The sequence below is a fragment of the Dipodomys merriami genome, unplaced genomic scaffold, assembly GCF_024711535.1.
Source record: "Dipodomys merriami isolate MVZ:Mamm:240054 unplaced genomic scaffold, mDipMer1.0.p SCAF_104, whole genome shotgun sequence".
Classification (NCBI taxonomy): domain Eukaryota; kingdom Metazoa; phylum Chordata; class Mammalia; order Rodentia; family Heteromyidae; genus Dipodomys; species Dipodomys merriami.
The window spans coordinates 320697-335886 of NW_027202316.1; the positions used below are offsets into that span (position 1 = coordinate 320697).

A 15190-nucleotide genomic window follows, 5' to 3' on the forward strand; every position below is an offset into this window, starting at 1 on the left:
TTGCATGCATGCACGCTCGCTCAGGCACCTGGGCTCATGGGTGTAAGTAGGACAGGCTATCCCTTCCTTGGAAGGAACAGCTCCGGGGCCAGTGTCCCTCACCTGCAGCCTCTGCATCAGTAGGCTCCAGATGATGCAACCAGAAGGGGAGGTTGGGAGTTGGCATCTCCATAGGAGAGAACAATATATCCGGGTGAAGCCAGGCCTTGCCACCATGTGGTGGGGCAATGTAGTCAATGTGGTGCAGGTCTGAAAAGAGAGGAAGAATGGTCAGGAGGCCAGCAAGAAGCTTAAGGAGGGAAAGAAGGGAGGCAGGGAGGAAGACAAGGGCATGACAAGTGGCCACTGTTGAGGCTGGGTGTGGCCCCCTGGAAACGTTGGGCCCTAGCATCTCCCCAGACAGCACCAAGCCCCACGCCTTGCAGGGCTGCTGGCTGGGCAGTTAGTGAGTAAGTGTGCCACAAGGTTTGTAGGAGGAGAGGTGATGGTGAGGCCAGGATTGCCTCCGAGTCTAGAGAGAGGGTTCTGGGTCTGGGGAGTCCTCCCGCCTGCCCCTGGGGAAGGAGGACGAGGGCACAGTAGGTGACTCACAGGCCTTGGCTGGTCAGGGCAAACCACCACAGGGCTACGCAATGGCAGCGACAGCTGCATGCACGAGCACCCTGTGGTACAGCTCCCTATGGGCATCAGGAGCCCATCCTTCCGTCTACACGGACTGTGGCTGTGGAACCAGTTCCGGCTCAGCAAACCGAGGTAGGGGTGACAGTCAGCCACCAAGCACCTGGAGGAAACGGCAGTCAAAGAGGCCACAGCAGACTGAGGGTCCTGGCAGTTCTTGCTCCACACCCACCCTCCCAGCTGCCCGGGTGAGAGCCTGGATGAGCTGTGGCTTGCCCGTGGCAGCCAGTGCCTTGCAGGATGAGGCTCACCTGGTCACAGGCAGGGCCTCTTGACTGGAGCACAGTGCCTCCCTTGGTCCCAAAGATCCCTGGCTGTGCAGAGGGGCCGGTGCCCGGTATTCAATGCCCTGCAAAGACGGTGTCATCATGCACATTTGCCATAGGTTGTACAAATCCTCTCTGCTCCAGACCGGCATAATGTTTTCAGCCTGGGGAGACCGCAGAGTTGTTTGGTTTTTCAAAGAAGCTATAATCAACCTGCTCGAGGCTTGGGGGTGGGCTAGAACTCAGAACAAACTCCCTGCCGTAGGAAGGCGTGGGAAAGGCAGGCATGTGTTCCCTCTCTCTGTCTCTATCTCTGTTTGTCTGTCTCTGTCGCTGTCTCTCTGTCTCAGTCTCTGTCTTTGTCTCGCTCTCTCTCTCTCTCTCTCTGTCTCTCTTTCTCTGTCTTTCGAACACATACACCCACACCCAGCACACACATGTTCTCCCACTCGCACACCACTAGTCTAGCTGGAATCCACACATACACAAACACACACACACACACACACACACACACACACACACACACACACACACACACACACACACACACTCACACCGGGAGCCTGCAGCTGTAAGTGAGCACTTTGAGTTTGCTTAAAGTGAGCCTCCAGCCTGATGATGAATGGTGAAAGCACACAGAAAGTGCAGAAGCTGTTAGGTCCCTGGCACAAGGGCTGAGAGGCAGTGGGTGAACCCAGGACCAGACAGGAGGGGAAATGTGACAATTGGGCCAAAGCCCAAGAGCTACATAGGTTCACATTTGGGCAGCGAGCCGCTTTCACGTGTGGTGAGTGTCAGAGTTGTGGGTAGGTGTGGTGTGGCTAGAGGGCATGGAGATGGGGGCCTGGATTACATTGGGTGCTGAACTGTTTGGCAGCAGTGTCCCTACCAAGGAAGTGCTGGGGCTGGAGGGTGACACATGACTCTGTCCAAGCCCAGCCCAGTGTGAGTGTGTTGTGTGGGTTGGATGTCCTTGGAGGAACCAACACGCATCAACACTCATCCACATGATTGACAAAGCCAGGGCCTGACAGTGATGCTGTATGTGATGGAGGTCCAGCTGCGGTTGTCCTGAATCATGTCCTGTATGCAGGTCTGCAAAGACAGGGATGGCCAGCAAGAAGCCAGCAAGAAGCATGAAGGTGAAAGTGGGAGGGAGAGAGGGACATGGTGTATGGCCAATGTTGGGGCTGTTTATGGCTGTTTATGGAAGCTTTAGGGACTAGGCACTTCCTGGACAGCAGCGGGCCCCATGGACCGGCAGGGCTGATGCCTGGCCAGTGAGTGTGCCAGTGTGTCCCAGGGCTTGCAGGAGGAGAGGTGATGGTGTGGCCAGAATTGCCTCCTAGAGAGAGGGTTCTGGGTCTGTGTAGACTGTCTGCCTGCCCCCAAAGGAGGAAGGATGAGGGGCCCAGTCCGGGACTCACCGGCTTTGGCTGGTCAGGGCTGATCAATGGCAGCAGCTGCATCAGAGACCATTCTCTGGGAGAGCTCCCGATGGGCATTTGCAGCCCACATTGGCATCCATCTGGCCTGGGGCTAAGGCTCAGCAGCACCCAGCCAGCCACCGAGCACCTGAGGAAAAGGCAAAGGGGCCACAGCACAGTGAAGGTCCTCCAGTGCTTGCTACACACCCACCCTCCCGCCTGCCCAGGAAAGAGTCTCGCTGAGCTGTGGCTTGCCCATGGCAGCCAGAGCCTTGCAGGATGATGCTCACCTGGTCACACTCACAGCCTCTAGCCTGGGGCACAGTGCTTCCATGGGGGCCAAGGAGCCGCGGCTCTGCAGAAGCCCAGGTGTTGGGTCCACAACCCCCTGGGAAGAAGTAATCCTCATTTGCCAGCTCCAAGAAGTTTCCTCCAGGCTCAGGACCAGCAGCCCGTTTTCAGTCTAGGGAGATACAGAATTGCTTGGATTTTCGAAAAAGACGGGAGAACCCCGCTGGAGGCTTGGGGGAGAGCTGGAGCTCAGAACAAACCCCACTGCCTTAGGAGGGCATGGGAAAAGCGGGCATGGGTTTTTTCTCTGTCCCTGTCCCTGTCCCTCCCTCTGTCTCTCTGTCTCTGTCTGTGTCTCTTTCTCTCTCTAACACATACATATACCTGCACACCAGCACACACATGCACTCCTGCTCCCATACACACAGGCTAACTCGAATACACACACACACACACACACACACACACACACACACACACACACACACACACACACACACACACACACACAGGACACTGGGAGCCTGCAATAGTATGTGTGTCCTTTAAGTTGCTCGAAGCAAGCCTCCCACATGATGATGGGCAGGGAAAGCCTACCGACGGTGCAGAAGCTGTTAGGTCCCTGGCACAAGGGCTGAGAGGTGGTGGGTGAGCCCAGGAGTAGGCAGGAGGGGACATGTGGCAATGCAGCCAAAGCCCAAGAGCTGCCTAGGTGCACATGTGGGCAGCCAGCCGCTTTCTCGTGTGGTGAGTGTTAGAGTGGTTGGCAAGTGTGGCTAGGGGGCATGGAGCTGGATTACACTGGGTGATGGACTGTTTGGCAGTGGTTTGTCCCTGCCAAGGCAGTACAGGGTCTGCAGTGGGAGCTATTGCTTTGTGGGGCTGGCAGAGACAGCCCTGCATGACTTTGTCCAAGCGCGGCCCAGTGTGAGTGTGATGTGTGGGCTAGATGTCCTTGGAGGAATGGACACACATCCACACTCACCCGGGTGACTGACCAACGCCTGCGCCTGATGGTCCGGGTGTACGTGACGTTGGTCCAGCGGGTGTTGTCCTGGCCTAGGTCCCGTGAGGAGGCCTGCAAAGACAGGGGAGGCCACAGGGTCAGCAAGAAGCGTGAAGGTGAGGATGGGAGGGAGGGAGGGACGTGGTGTGTGGCCGCTGTTGGGGCTGTTTGTGGCTGGGTGGAAGTCTTAGGGACCCGGCCCTCCCTGGACAGCAGTGAGCCCCATGATCTTGCAGGGTTGATGGCTCTTAGGCACTGGCAGGAGCAGGGCAAATGAGAGGAGGGTGGGGACAGCTCAGGAATGTTTCCCTCCTAGACACCCGTGGCAAGGTGCCAAGAGAGAGGGCTCTGGTTCTGACAGGCCCCTGTGCGTTATCAGTCATCCCTGTGCAGACCCCATGGAGGCCCACTGCTGCCCAGGCCTGAGCACAGTCACACCCGGGCCTGGGCAGAAGAGGAAGGACTTGGAGTTGATCAGGGCACTCACGGTGTTAGTCGCAGGCTGGCTGTGGCGAACCTCCCCGGGGCTGAGCAGAGGAAGCGGCGCCTTGGTGGAAGAGAAGCTGTCAGAGCTGTGGCCCTGATAGTCTGGACCAGCCCATGAGCGGTGAACCTCCCCCGGACTGAGTGGAGGCAGTGGTTCATCCGTGGAATTGAGGCTATCAGAGCTGTGGCCCCAACTGTCTGGCCCGGCCCATGGGACAGCCATGTGGTCTCCACGGGGCAGGGCATCCTCTGGGCTCAGGGTACTCACAGTGGTGGGCTGGCCTCGCCGAACCTCTCCAGGACTGAGCAGCAGTGCCGCGGTCATGGGTAGCCCGACAGAGCCCAGGCCTGGTCCGTGACGATCGGCCCGTACGTGGGCCATGGGGCGTTCAGGGCCCGACACATCCCGTGGGCTGTGTGATACGCGTGAACGCCGCCTGCCAAATACTCTTGTTGGCGTGGCGTGTGATCTGGCCCACTGTCTCAGGCGCTGCGGAGCGCTCTGAGCACGAGGAGCCTCGTGGCCACGTTCGGGGTGGTGGCTACGTTCAGGGTGTCTCCCACGGCCTCTAAGCCATGGACAACAGCAGCTAAACATAGTCGCCTTTCCCTCTGTGCAAGAGAAGGCAAGAAGATGCCGTCTCCTCAGTCGAGGGCAACTGGGGTTCTGAGTTCTGTGGCTGTTGGTCGCCAAGGAAGTGAGGTCACGTGACATCACAGGCCCTCCCCCACCCCCCCACTCAGCGATGCCCAGTCCCCATTGACCTCACCAACCCATAGGCCCCACGCCCTCTGACCTCTTGACCCTTTACGGCCTTTTGCTTTCATGAGCACACAGTTAGTATTGCAAGTGGCTGCATGCAGTCCTGTTTTGCAGGGTCAGGCAGACAGACACAAGGCCAGATCTTTGGAAGTGTTACTGTTTTGCATTGTTCTCTTAGATTTTCCCATCATCCCGGGTTCCTGGGAAGGATTGTCTTACCTCTGGGTCTCCTTCAGTTCTTCCTTCACTGTTTTATGTAAGTTCAAAGCCAAGCTGCTTTGGAGATGGGGGAAGGAGGAGCTGAGCCTCAGGTTCCCTTTCCTGTCTTTTGCAGTCCTCAGAGATGGCTCATTTGATCCAAAGCGATTTATCAGAACTTTTGCTCAGATGTAAAGACAAAAAAAGAGCCAGAATGAAACATATTTTTTCTTATAAGGCAACCTGGTTTTTCAGTTAAATTAAATAGCAAGACTTTAATTAATTGCCAAGAATCCTTTGGAACAGACACCACAGATTCTAAATCACTCTTGGATTTGGAGAGGTCTTTAGTGAGGACTCCTGGTCCTGGGCATGCAGATTTCCATGTGGGAAGGAAGAGAATCCCTCTGCTGCCCAGTGTGTGGAAAAGTTTTCAGAACCACAGAGAAAACAGAGTTTGGATTTCCTCCCTTTAGTAATAACGAGACTGAGTGATTGCTTGCCTGCCTACTTGTCTTCACTCAAGGCTGTGTGTTTCCATATCTTTGTACAGTTACCCAGAGAGGCCACAATGCATAGAGCAATGATGGAGTAATTGGAAAATGTGCATCCCTGTGGTATGTGCTAGTTGCATTATTATTTTTTTCTTCTGATATTGAGGCTAGAAATTGGGGTCTAGACTCTGTCCTGGAGCTTTTTTGCCAAGTGGTAATGCTCTACCTCTTGAGCCACAGCTTCACTACCAGCTTTTTGGTGGTTAATTGGAGATGAGAGGTCTCAGAGAATTTCCTGTCCAGGCTGGTTTTGGACCATGATCATTAGATCTCAGCCTCCTGAGTAGCTAGGATTATGGGCACCCCACCATTCCTAGTTTCTGATTGACACTGAGGTTTGAAAAGCAAGGAGAGTTCTGGGGAAGGCCATTGCTCCAACCTCAGCACAATTAGGGATGCTGAGGAGGAAACAAAGATGATCATACAAAGATGTTTCAGAAGGAATTGATCTGATCTGATTTGATTTGAATGGGAAAATGGGGGCCCTGCAACTCCCAAGTGTCAAGGTAGGGACTCTCTCTGCTCTTGTGTGGCTTTATGCACAGCCCTGTGGGTTTCTGAGCTCCCACACACAGACAATTGGGCTGCTTCCTCTGAATCCTTCTACTGTTGAATAGTCAGTCTATCATCCCTGGGACCCAGAGCAAAGAAGTCTCCTAGAACAAAGGGCAGTCACTTAGTTCCCTTTCCAGTTGGCTCTGTGTCAGGAAATGACACCACTGGAAAATGATTCAGCCCCGCAGCCAGATTGGCAAGAGCTCACAGTCCTTTTAAAGGAACCATCGTTCCTTCAGGAAAACAGACAGGAAGCATCAAACAGAGGAATTCTTTGTCATCTGTGCTCCCTGCTCCCCACAGCCACCTGTAAGGTCGTGTGTGTGTGTGTGTGTGTGTGTGTGTGTGTGTGTGTGTGTGTGTGTGTGTGTGTTTTCTATTTTATTTTAATTTTGTACTGATAATGGGGCTTAAACTCAGGGCCTTGTGCTCTTGCTTGGATTTTTTTTTTCTTTTTGGCTAAGGCTAACATTTTCTAGTTACTGAAGTCACACCTCCACTTGGAACAGAGATCATCAGCTATCAGCCTCTTGAGTAGCTAGGATTATAGTTATGAGCACCCAATTTTATACGACTTTAAATGTACACAAGATGTACAAAAGTCGAATTGTAATATTCATTCTCTTTATAACTTGCTTTTTTTGTACCTACCAAAAGTTCTATCTGATTAAATATTCCTACCATTGTTTTTATTACCTGTGGATGGTTTACAGCTGTGTATGACTACACTTGTTTATGATCACAGCCATGTATCTTTACAGCTTTACTGACATACAAGGGATTCACAATATAATAATTGGAAGGATATAGACACTGTAATTAGCCATGACCTTATTATAGGACATTTTATATTGTTATTTTTTGAAAGATTTTCTAATCTGCCTTTTCAGTACTATAACTATCTTTTTTGTTGTCGTTGTTAGTCATGGGGCTTGGGCACTGTCCCTGAACTTCTTTTGCTCAAGGCTAATACTCTACCACTTAAGCCACATTACCACTTCCAGCCTTTTCTGTGTATGTGGTACTGAGGAATTGAGCCCAGGGCTTCATGAATGCTAGGCAAGCACTGTACCACTGAGCCACATTCCCAACCCTCTAATCTGCTTTAACTAAAAGCTAGTGACTCATAGAATTATTTTGAAAAATGGATTGCTTACTCAGAAGGATATACATTTTAAAACTTAAAAAACAAACCAAAAAACATTAAGCTAGACAGGTGCGAGTGGCACATGCCTGTAATCTTACTAACTCAGGAGGCTGGGATCTGAGGATCATAGTGCAAAGCCTTCCTGGGCAGGAAAGTCTGTAAGACTCTTATCTCCAGTTTACCATCAAAAAGTTGGAAGTGGAGCTGAGACTCAAGTGGTAGAAAACTAGCCCTGGGCACAAAAGCTCAGGGATGCTACAGGCCCTGAGTTTAAGTCCTTGGACACACACACACACACGCACACACACACACACACATCACATCCACACACATATAAAGGATACAAGACAGTATATATTAGTGCTTATTTCTATTGATACTGATTTTTAAAAAGAGTCTCAGATTAAACTTTTATTATTCCAGTTGTCTTTCACACCAGGTATGTGTGAAAACTACCTTCATTCCCATGCATTGAACTTTGGTGTGCCCTGGTGTCTTGGCCCTTACCTTTGAGAATGGGATTGGAGCCAAGTGTATATTCTTTGAGTACCAAATTTTATCTCTGACCTTGAGTTAGGCCTGGCACAGGCAGGAGGGATGGGGGGTGGGGGGAATGGAGAGGGGGAGAGAACCCCAAGATGTGTGTGACAGTAGGCTTGGCTTTGGTTGGCACTTTTTTGCGAGCCACTGTCAGTGTTCATGGAAATCACTGTTTCTCAGAGGATGCATCTGTTCTGGGAGGTCCAGGATGGGTTAAGTGGCTCTGTCTACTATTTAGCAGCAAAGCCTGACTCACCCGGCAGGTGTTGCATTTCTTAAAGAGGCCATGACCAGCGCCAGCAAACCCCAGACTGAGCCAGAAGATGCTTCTGTGGTCCTGTGTTCTGCCCTAGCTGTGAGGTTGCAGCATCTTTCTAGCTCCCTCTGCTGGGGTGCTAGTATGCTAGGGGTAAAGCATGGGGTAGTCCTGATTGGAGTTGCCCCTCTCTGCCTCTCGGGGGCCCAGCCAGGAATTTCCATCACAGAGGCCCAAGAGGCCAGCCTAGGCAGGCTTTGTCTAAGTCCCCAGAAAATCCCTTTATAGGGCAACCCCTCCCTGGCTAACCTTTGCTGTTGAAAGAGGAACAGTGACATTCATTCCTCAGGCTGGAGCAAGACATTTTTGACCTCTGGGAAACCTTAGCCTTTCTACCAGCTGCAGATTTTCTGCTCACATTTCTTTGTTTTCTTAAAAACATAAACTGTACTTGGAAAGAGACAGAAAGAGGAAGAGGGAACACATGCCACAACAGAACTTTTTCTGAAGTCACAGCAAGGATGTAGGGTTTGGGAATGTGGGAAAACATGTTATTGGGGGAGGGGGAGAGGTGAAAATCCCGGAGTGATTCTTGGTGTCTAAAACAAAGAATTGAATGACACATGTTGCATGGACATGCCCACATGTGTGCGGTGCACACAAACACACATAAGTAAAAGTTGCAGAGCAAGGAAGAATGTAATACAGAAAACACAGCATTGAGGGAAATAGCAAGCAGGCTTGTATTCTGTGCTCCTTTAAGAGGAAACATGTGCTTAGCTTTCCAGGATTTGGAGAGTGTCGGGAGTTCTCTGTATGTACAGTGGGCTGATCTTAGGGAAATGAGCAACAGTGACTCACCACACTGGTCGATGGGATCTGCGCATGCACACAGCTGTCATCCCATAGTTTTAAGCACATGTATAAGATGCAGGGCATGTGCAAGAAGCCCTGCATAGGAGTTTGTTGGGCAAAGGTGAGGCTAAGGATGCACAAGGATCTGCTGTGAGGTGGCTTCATCTTGGTTGGAACTGGCCAAAGGTTTCCCTACCACTAGGAAAAATCCCAGCTATTAACTGAGCACTAATCACCCTCAAGATTAAACTGCCGTAGTAGGGGCTTGGAAAGAGGTAGGAGTGGGGCATGACTAGAGAGGGTGTTGGTTTCAGCGTTCTTTCCCTAGGCTTGCCTGCCCACAGTCAGGTGGTTTGCTGTCTGCACTGGTCTCCAGAGGACATGAACACATAGGACCCCATGGATGCTCTGGTCTCAAGCCAGAGCATATCTTTGTAATCCTGGCTTGATATTATGTGTAGAAACTTCCGTTTCCACACCTAAGGAAAATTCACAGGAACAGAGTGGGGAACCTCAAGGTGTCTTTCACCTGCAGATTCCACTCAAGTTTTCACTCACAGGATGGTGTTCTACCACTTGAGGCATGCCTCTAGTCCCCACTCAAGTTGTACAAGTTGTCCTGGGTGCATCTTATGGTCTAACTCCCCCCAATAGTTCAGTCTCCCAGTCTGAAACTCTTTCATAGTTGTTTCTTTCTTGGATGACTTGGACATTTTTTTAAGACCCTAAGTTAGCAGTTTAGTAGATTATTTGTCTGTCTATCTGTCTGTCTGTCTGTCTGTCTGTCTGTCTGCCTGCATGCCTGCCTGTCTGTCTGTTGGTCTGTCTGTCTATCTGTTTGTCTGTCTGTCTATTTGGTGACAATTGTGGGGTTTGAACTCAGGGCCTGGATGCTATCCTTGAACTTTATTTAATCTTTTGTTCAAGGCTAGCTCTTTTCCACTTTAGCCACAGTGCCATTTCTGAGTGGCTTTGGCCCATATTCCTCATATCTCAGCCTCCTGAGTATCTAGGATTACAGGCATGAGCCATTGGTGCCGGGCAAGTAGAATATCTTTCAAGTGGGTTTATTAAAAGATAATTTGTTAAAGATTATTTCCAGAGAAAATACAGATACACATATGAACATGTGTTAAAAGAATTTAGCTATTTGAAATGAGAGAACTAGGCAGAAGTTATAATAGTTTCAAGAAAAAAATCAAAAGACTATAAGTTATATATGGAGGAAAGAAGATGGAGGTGAATTGCAATTGGAGGCCAAACTGGTTTTCTATCATCAGGCAGAAGCCAATTAAATCACTTTCAGAGGGGATGGATAGAGCCAGGGATTGATTCCTTCCTTCCTCCCTTCCTTCCTTCCTTCCTTCCTTCCTTCCTTCCTTCCTTCCTTCCTTCCTTCCTTCCTCCCTTCCTTCCTTCCTTCCTTCCTTCCTTCCTTCCTTCCTTCCTTCTTTCCTTCCTTCCTTCCTTCCTTCCTTCCTTCCTTCCTTCCTTCCTTCCTTTCCTTCCTTTCCTTTCTTTCCTTCCTTTCCTTCCTTTCCTTTTTTCCATTGTCTATCCATCATTTATTTGCCCATCCATCTGTTCATCCATCCACCATCCATTCTTTTATTTCCCTCCCTCCCTCCCTTCCTCTCTGACTTCCTTCCTTCCTCCCTTCCTCCCTTCCTCCCTTCCTCCCTTCCATCTTCTGCCTGCTTGCCTGCCTGACTGCCATCTACCTACCTATACATTGTAAAACGGCTCAAAGACAGTGGGACTAGAATCTGATGACCCAGGATGGTATGTTACAGATACTGCAGTTTTGCCATTGAAACATACACATCTTCCTACTGGTTTGTATCATTTTCTCATAACTGGACCCATATTATATCTTTGGCTAGACTTTCACTAGTACCTGTGGGTTCAGATTATTTCTCTTCCACTATGTCCTATTTGTGGCACATAAGTACAACAGGTATTTTAGCAAACTGCAGGGCCTTCTCTTACAAGACCAAGACAGTCAGCTGGCATATTACAAGAGAAAGCTACTCAGTCATTGTTTTAAGTCCTGTTCCTTTGGACTTCTTATTACCCATGGGGGTTTCTCCTCATCAACCATGAACCCAGATTGGTTCAAATAGAGCTACTTGTAAGTAAATGTGATGGCTGGTGTAAGTAATTAGTTTGTTCCTTGTGTTTTTGTTGCTTCCTATCATGATTTAATGCCCATTTATCCCTTTGAATGATGTATTGAAATGCACTGAGTGGCTGAGGAGCAGTTTGGCCCTCCTGGTTCTAATCCTGAGTTTTCTTCCAGATACATGTTTGTATGAATTGACTATTACTGCCTTTAAACATGCTCCTCATGGTTGTTTTTAAATTTTACAGCCAATACCAGAAATTGCAGAAGATTATGAAGCCTTGGTAAGAATATATGATTAAATTATGTTATAATCTTAATACTTCCTTTTTTCCTGTCTGCATAATTAAAACCTGTCCTCTGGCTTACTTTATAACTATGCATCTACATATTTTGAGTAAGTTACTTTTTTCCTTTTTGTTCGATGTTTTTAAAACAGTTTTTTTTTTAATGAATCTACTTCCTTGTTTGTTTGTTTTTTTCCCTCGTGGCAGAGAGTATTTATTGTTGGTTACCACTAAATGATTACACAGGCTTTCCTCCCTCTTCCCTTCCCCTATAGCACTTCTGGGTAGAGTTTTGTATATGACTTTAAGCCGAGCTTTCTTCTTTTGTGGCTTATGTGATGTTCAGAGATTGAAGGCTTTGGTTTTTATCAGTGACTCAGAAAGAAGGAAAAGCACTACATCTAAAAAGTATTTGAGACTGATGCATAGATTGAAAAATATTTGTTCTAGATCACTTGTGTGCTGATTCCACTCCTGATAATTCTCCTCTTCCATGTGCTCTTCCTCCTTCTTTTGTGTTGCTACTTGAGTTTGAACTTAGGACCTTATGCTGTTGCTTAGCTTCCTTGCTCATAGCTAGTACTTCACCGCTTGAGGCACACCTTCATTTCTGGCTTTTTATTTGTTAATTGGAGATAAAAGTCTCATAGATTTGTCTGCCAGGGCTGGCTTTGAACCGTGATCCTCATATCTCAGCTTAGTGAGTAGCTAGGATTACAGGCATGAGCCTGTAGGATAGGTTTAAAAGTTGCCTTTCCTTTCTTTTCTCCAGTCTGTATTGGGTACATCATTCCATAGAAACATTGGGATGCACTCTGCTCTGAAAAAGTTGGCAGCATAAATTTAGATGCTTGTTTTGAGACTGGCTGGATTTTTCTGGAAGGAAGATGATCCCTAGTAAGTTGAGAAACATTTCATTGAGTCATTGCAGCACACATGGTGTGCAGCTGGCTGTGACAGAGACGGTGGCCCAGTATGTAGTTTGCAGACGCTTCCCTTTGTGGCAGTCACTACTGTAAAAGTCTTTAGCCTAGCACATAATACAAACAAATAAACCCAGTAAATAAAAATGTTCCAGAATGTGCCAAGTGCTTGTTTTTCTTTTATAGTGCTTTCCAAGCATGGTGTCCGATACAGATGGAGTGTGGAGGTCGGAAGCTGGCTTCTGCCTTCTCTCCTGGGAGTCTGAATCTCTCCTCTCTGGAAGTGGAGATGGATACCCGGATGTGAGGGTTCCAGGACAGCTCTTCCAGCCACCTTATTTGACAAAGGGCCTTTCTTTTGAAATGTAACCATATTTGAACATGCCATCCTTTTCTTGTTGCTGAAGGTTTGAAGTTGAAGTCTGAAAAGCTCTTCCTCAGGAAAAAGATAACTTATTCCAGGGAAATAGACGTTTAATATAGAGAACTACATACAGTGTATTATATAATGTTCTATCACACATATGTGTATTATGCATTTTATTATGTAGTATATGAACATTTTACATATTTTTATATTGAATGTATTTTGTGTCTTATATGCATATGTATGTATTTTATAGGAGGTCATATAATTCTAGTTACCATTTATGTATACCTATCATCTATGTATCTATGTAACATCTCTCTTTTATCATCTACAAATCTATTTTCTATCATTTCTATCTTGGATCAATTCTTTCTCTGTCTCTGTCTTCTATCGTCAATATGTCCCGTCTGTCTGTCTATCTCTCACATACTGAGTGGACCAGGTCACTTCCTGTGACCTCCTCAGTGGGTGAGTGACATGAAATGCCCTTTCTCCCACTTGTTAATCACTCACAGAAATGGACCACTGTAAGTATGGAGAGCCTTACCTGCCATCTCTGAAACAGTGTTTCACTTCCTTGATAGCCATAGAGAGGGTATCCTGATCCCTAACACCACTTGGAGATCTGGAAAACACATGATGTTCTTCCTACTTTCCATCCCACCCCCAAAGGTCCTTAAAGCCTGCCTGGAGAGTCTATAGACAAACTGGATTTCTTTAGGGCAGATTGATTGTCCTCAGATGGGCTCCTTCTGGCCATTTAGATTAGCCTTTCATTGGGCAGGTAGGTAAGAAGTAGAGACATTTGCTTTCAGATAATTAGAGGGAAGACATTTGCTCTTAAAGTAGCTACGGAAGACTAATATCTGGACACAAGTTTATTTGTATTCCCAGGCCAGGTGGCTAACTGGGAATGTCAAGAAGCATTTGAGCCAGGCACAGTAGCTCATGTCTGTAATCGGAGCTACTCAAGAGGATGAAATCGGGAGGATTGTGATTTTTGGTGGCTACTGTGGTCAAAAAGTTCTCTGTACTCCTTTTTAGCCAATGAAAACCTGGGTATGGTGATATCATCCCAGGTACAATGGGAAACATGAACAGAAAGTTTGTCATCCCAGCCAGCCTGGGCATAAATGTGAGACCCTGTTTGAAACATGACGGTAGCATAAAGGGCTAGGTATGTGGCTCAAATGGTGGAGTGCAAAGCCCTGAGCTCAAACCCCAGTGCTGTCAGTAAAACAAAACAGAAGACCAGCTTGAGCCCAGTTGTGGGCTCATTCCTTTTCTTTCTGTTCTCTCCTGGTTCTCTAACTGCTGTCTCTAACCGCTGACACCAAGGCAAAGATCTTGGTCTGAGTGGAGTCTGTGGCAGGTATGTGAAGAACCTGTAGCATTTCGAATCCTATTATGTCAGATATGAGCAAATGCCAACTATTCATTATTATGTGATTGTTTTTCTCTTCGTGCATAAGTTAACAAAGTATTTATTGCTACTAATACATTATTATGTAATAATGTTTTCATAGTACTGTAATACTGACTCCTGCCCAGTCTTACTAATTGCATTTATTATCTTATTTTTCCTAAGGCAGTTTCTGTTATTTTTGCACTCTAACACTTGTTCTCTTATAACTCATCCTTTGTAGAGTGGATTATCCTGGAACTTTTATTTAACCTTTCTTGCTACTGTTTTGAGTCGTCACCCACCTTGCTGTCTAGTTATTTGTTCTCTCCGTCATTTTAGTTTCCTGTTGGGAGCTTGTCTTTGAGGCCTGGCCTCTGGTGCCACCTAGGGCCCCTGTGAGATTGGGACTGCCTGTGTGCAGGAAGCCAGAGACATGGGCTGCTTTTCCATCTGGTTTTTCCATCTGGCTTTTCCATGTACTTTTCTCCCTTGTATGTTTTCTCCCTCTTGACTTTTTCCACATTGATGGCAAAACGTTTGAAAACCAGGAGCTTCCTGCATCCACAATGCTACTATTATGCCGCGGTCCCAGGTAATAGGCACATGGCTGTTAACTTAGCACTTGCCACATACTGTTCCTGATCCCAGGACTAGGCTAGCTCATTTTTTTTCTCCAGTCTTCTTCTCTCTGAATGAAGATCACTATTGTCCTCACCACCACGATCATCATCCTCATGAATGGGGAGACTGTAGTGTTGGAGAATTCACTTAGAGCTTGATGTGGGGGCCCCTATGTGTGGCTTCAGAGATCACCACATAGCCATGTCTGTCCAGTGTGTATCCTCTCCTCTGGTCTCTGAATCACGGTCCTCCTCTGAGAGTCATCTCCCCTTGGCTGGGCTTCTGCCAGTATCAAGACCGTTGAAATAGAGCAGAATTTCAAAAAATCATTTTATTTTGAGACTGGGCTGAGTAGAAGAATAGCAGGAAGGAATACTGTGAAGCTATTTTTTAAAAGAAGTATAAACCTAAATCCAAATCTGAATCTGTTAGCAGAC

General features: G+C 47.7%; 1 protein-coding gene across 6 annotated transcripts in view; it reads left to right on the top strand.

Annotated features, from left to right (window-relative positions):
- LOC138810698 (uncharacterized) overlaps positions 1-15190 on the top strand; it is a 162302-nt gene that overhangs the window by 63157 nt on the left and 83955 nt on the right. For 4 of the 6 annotated variants that reach the window (XM_069997894.1, XM_069997923.1, XM_069997898.1 and 1 more), the window contains one exon: positions 11396-11431. The exons of the other annotated variants lie outside the window; for them this stretch is intronic. In XM_069997894.1, the coding sequence (XP_069853995.1) occupies positions 11396-11431 (36 nt within the window). The remainder of the gene's footprint in view (positions 1-11395; positions 11432-15190) is intronic. 6 annotated transcript variants of the gene reach the window in all.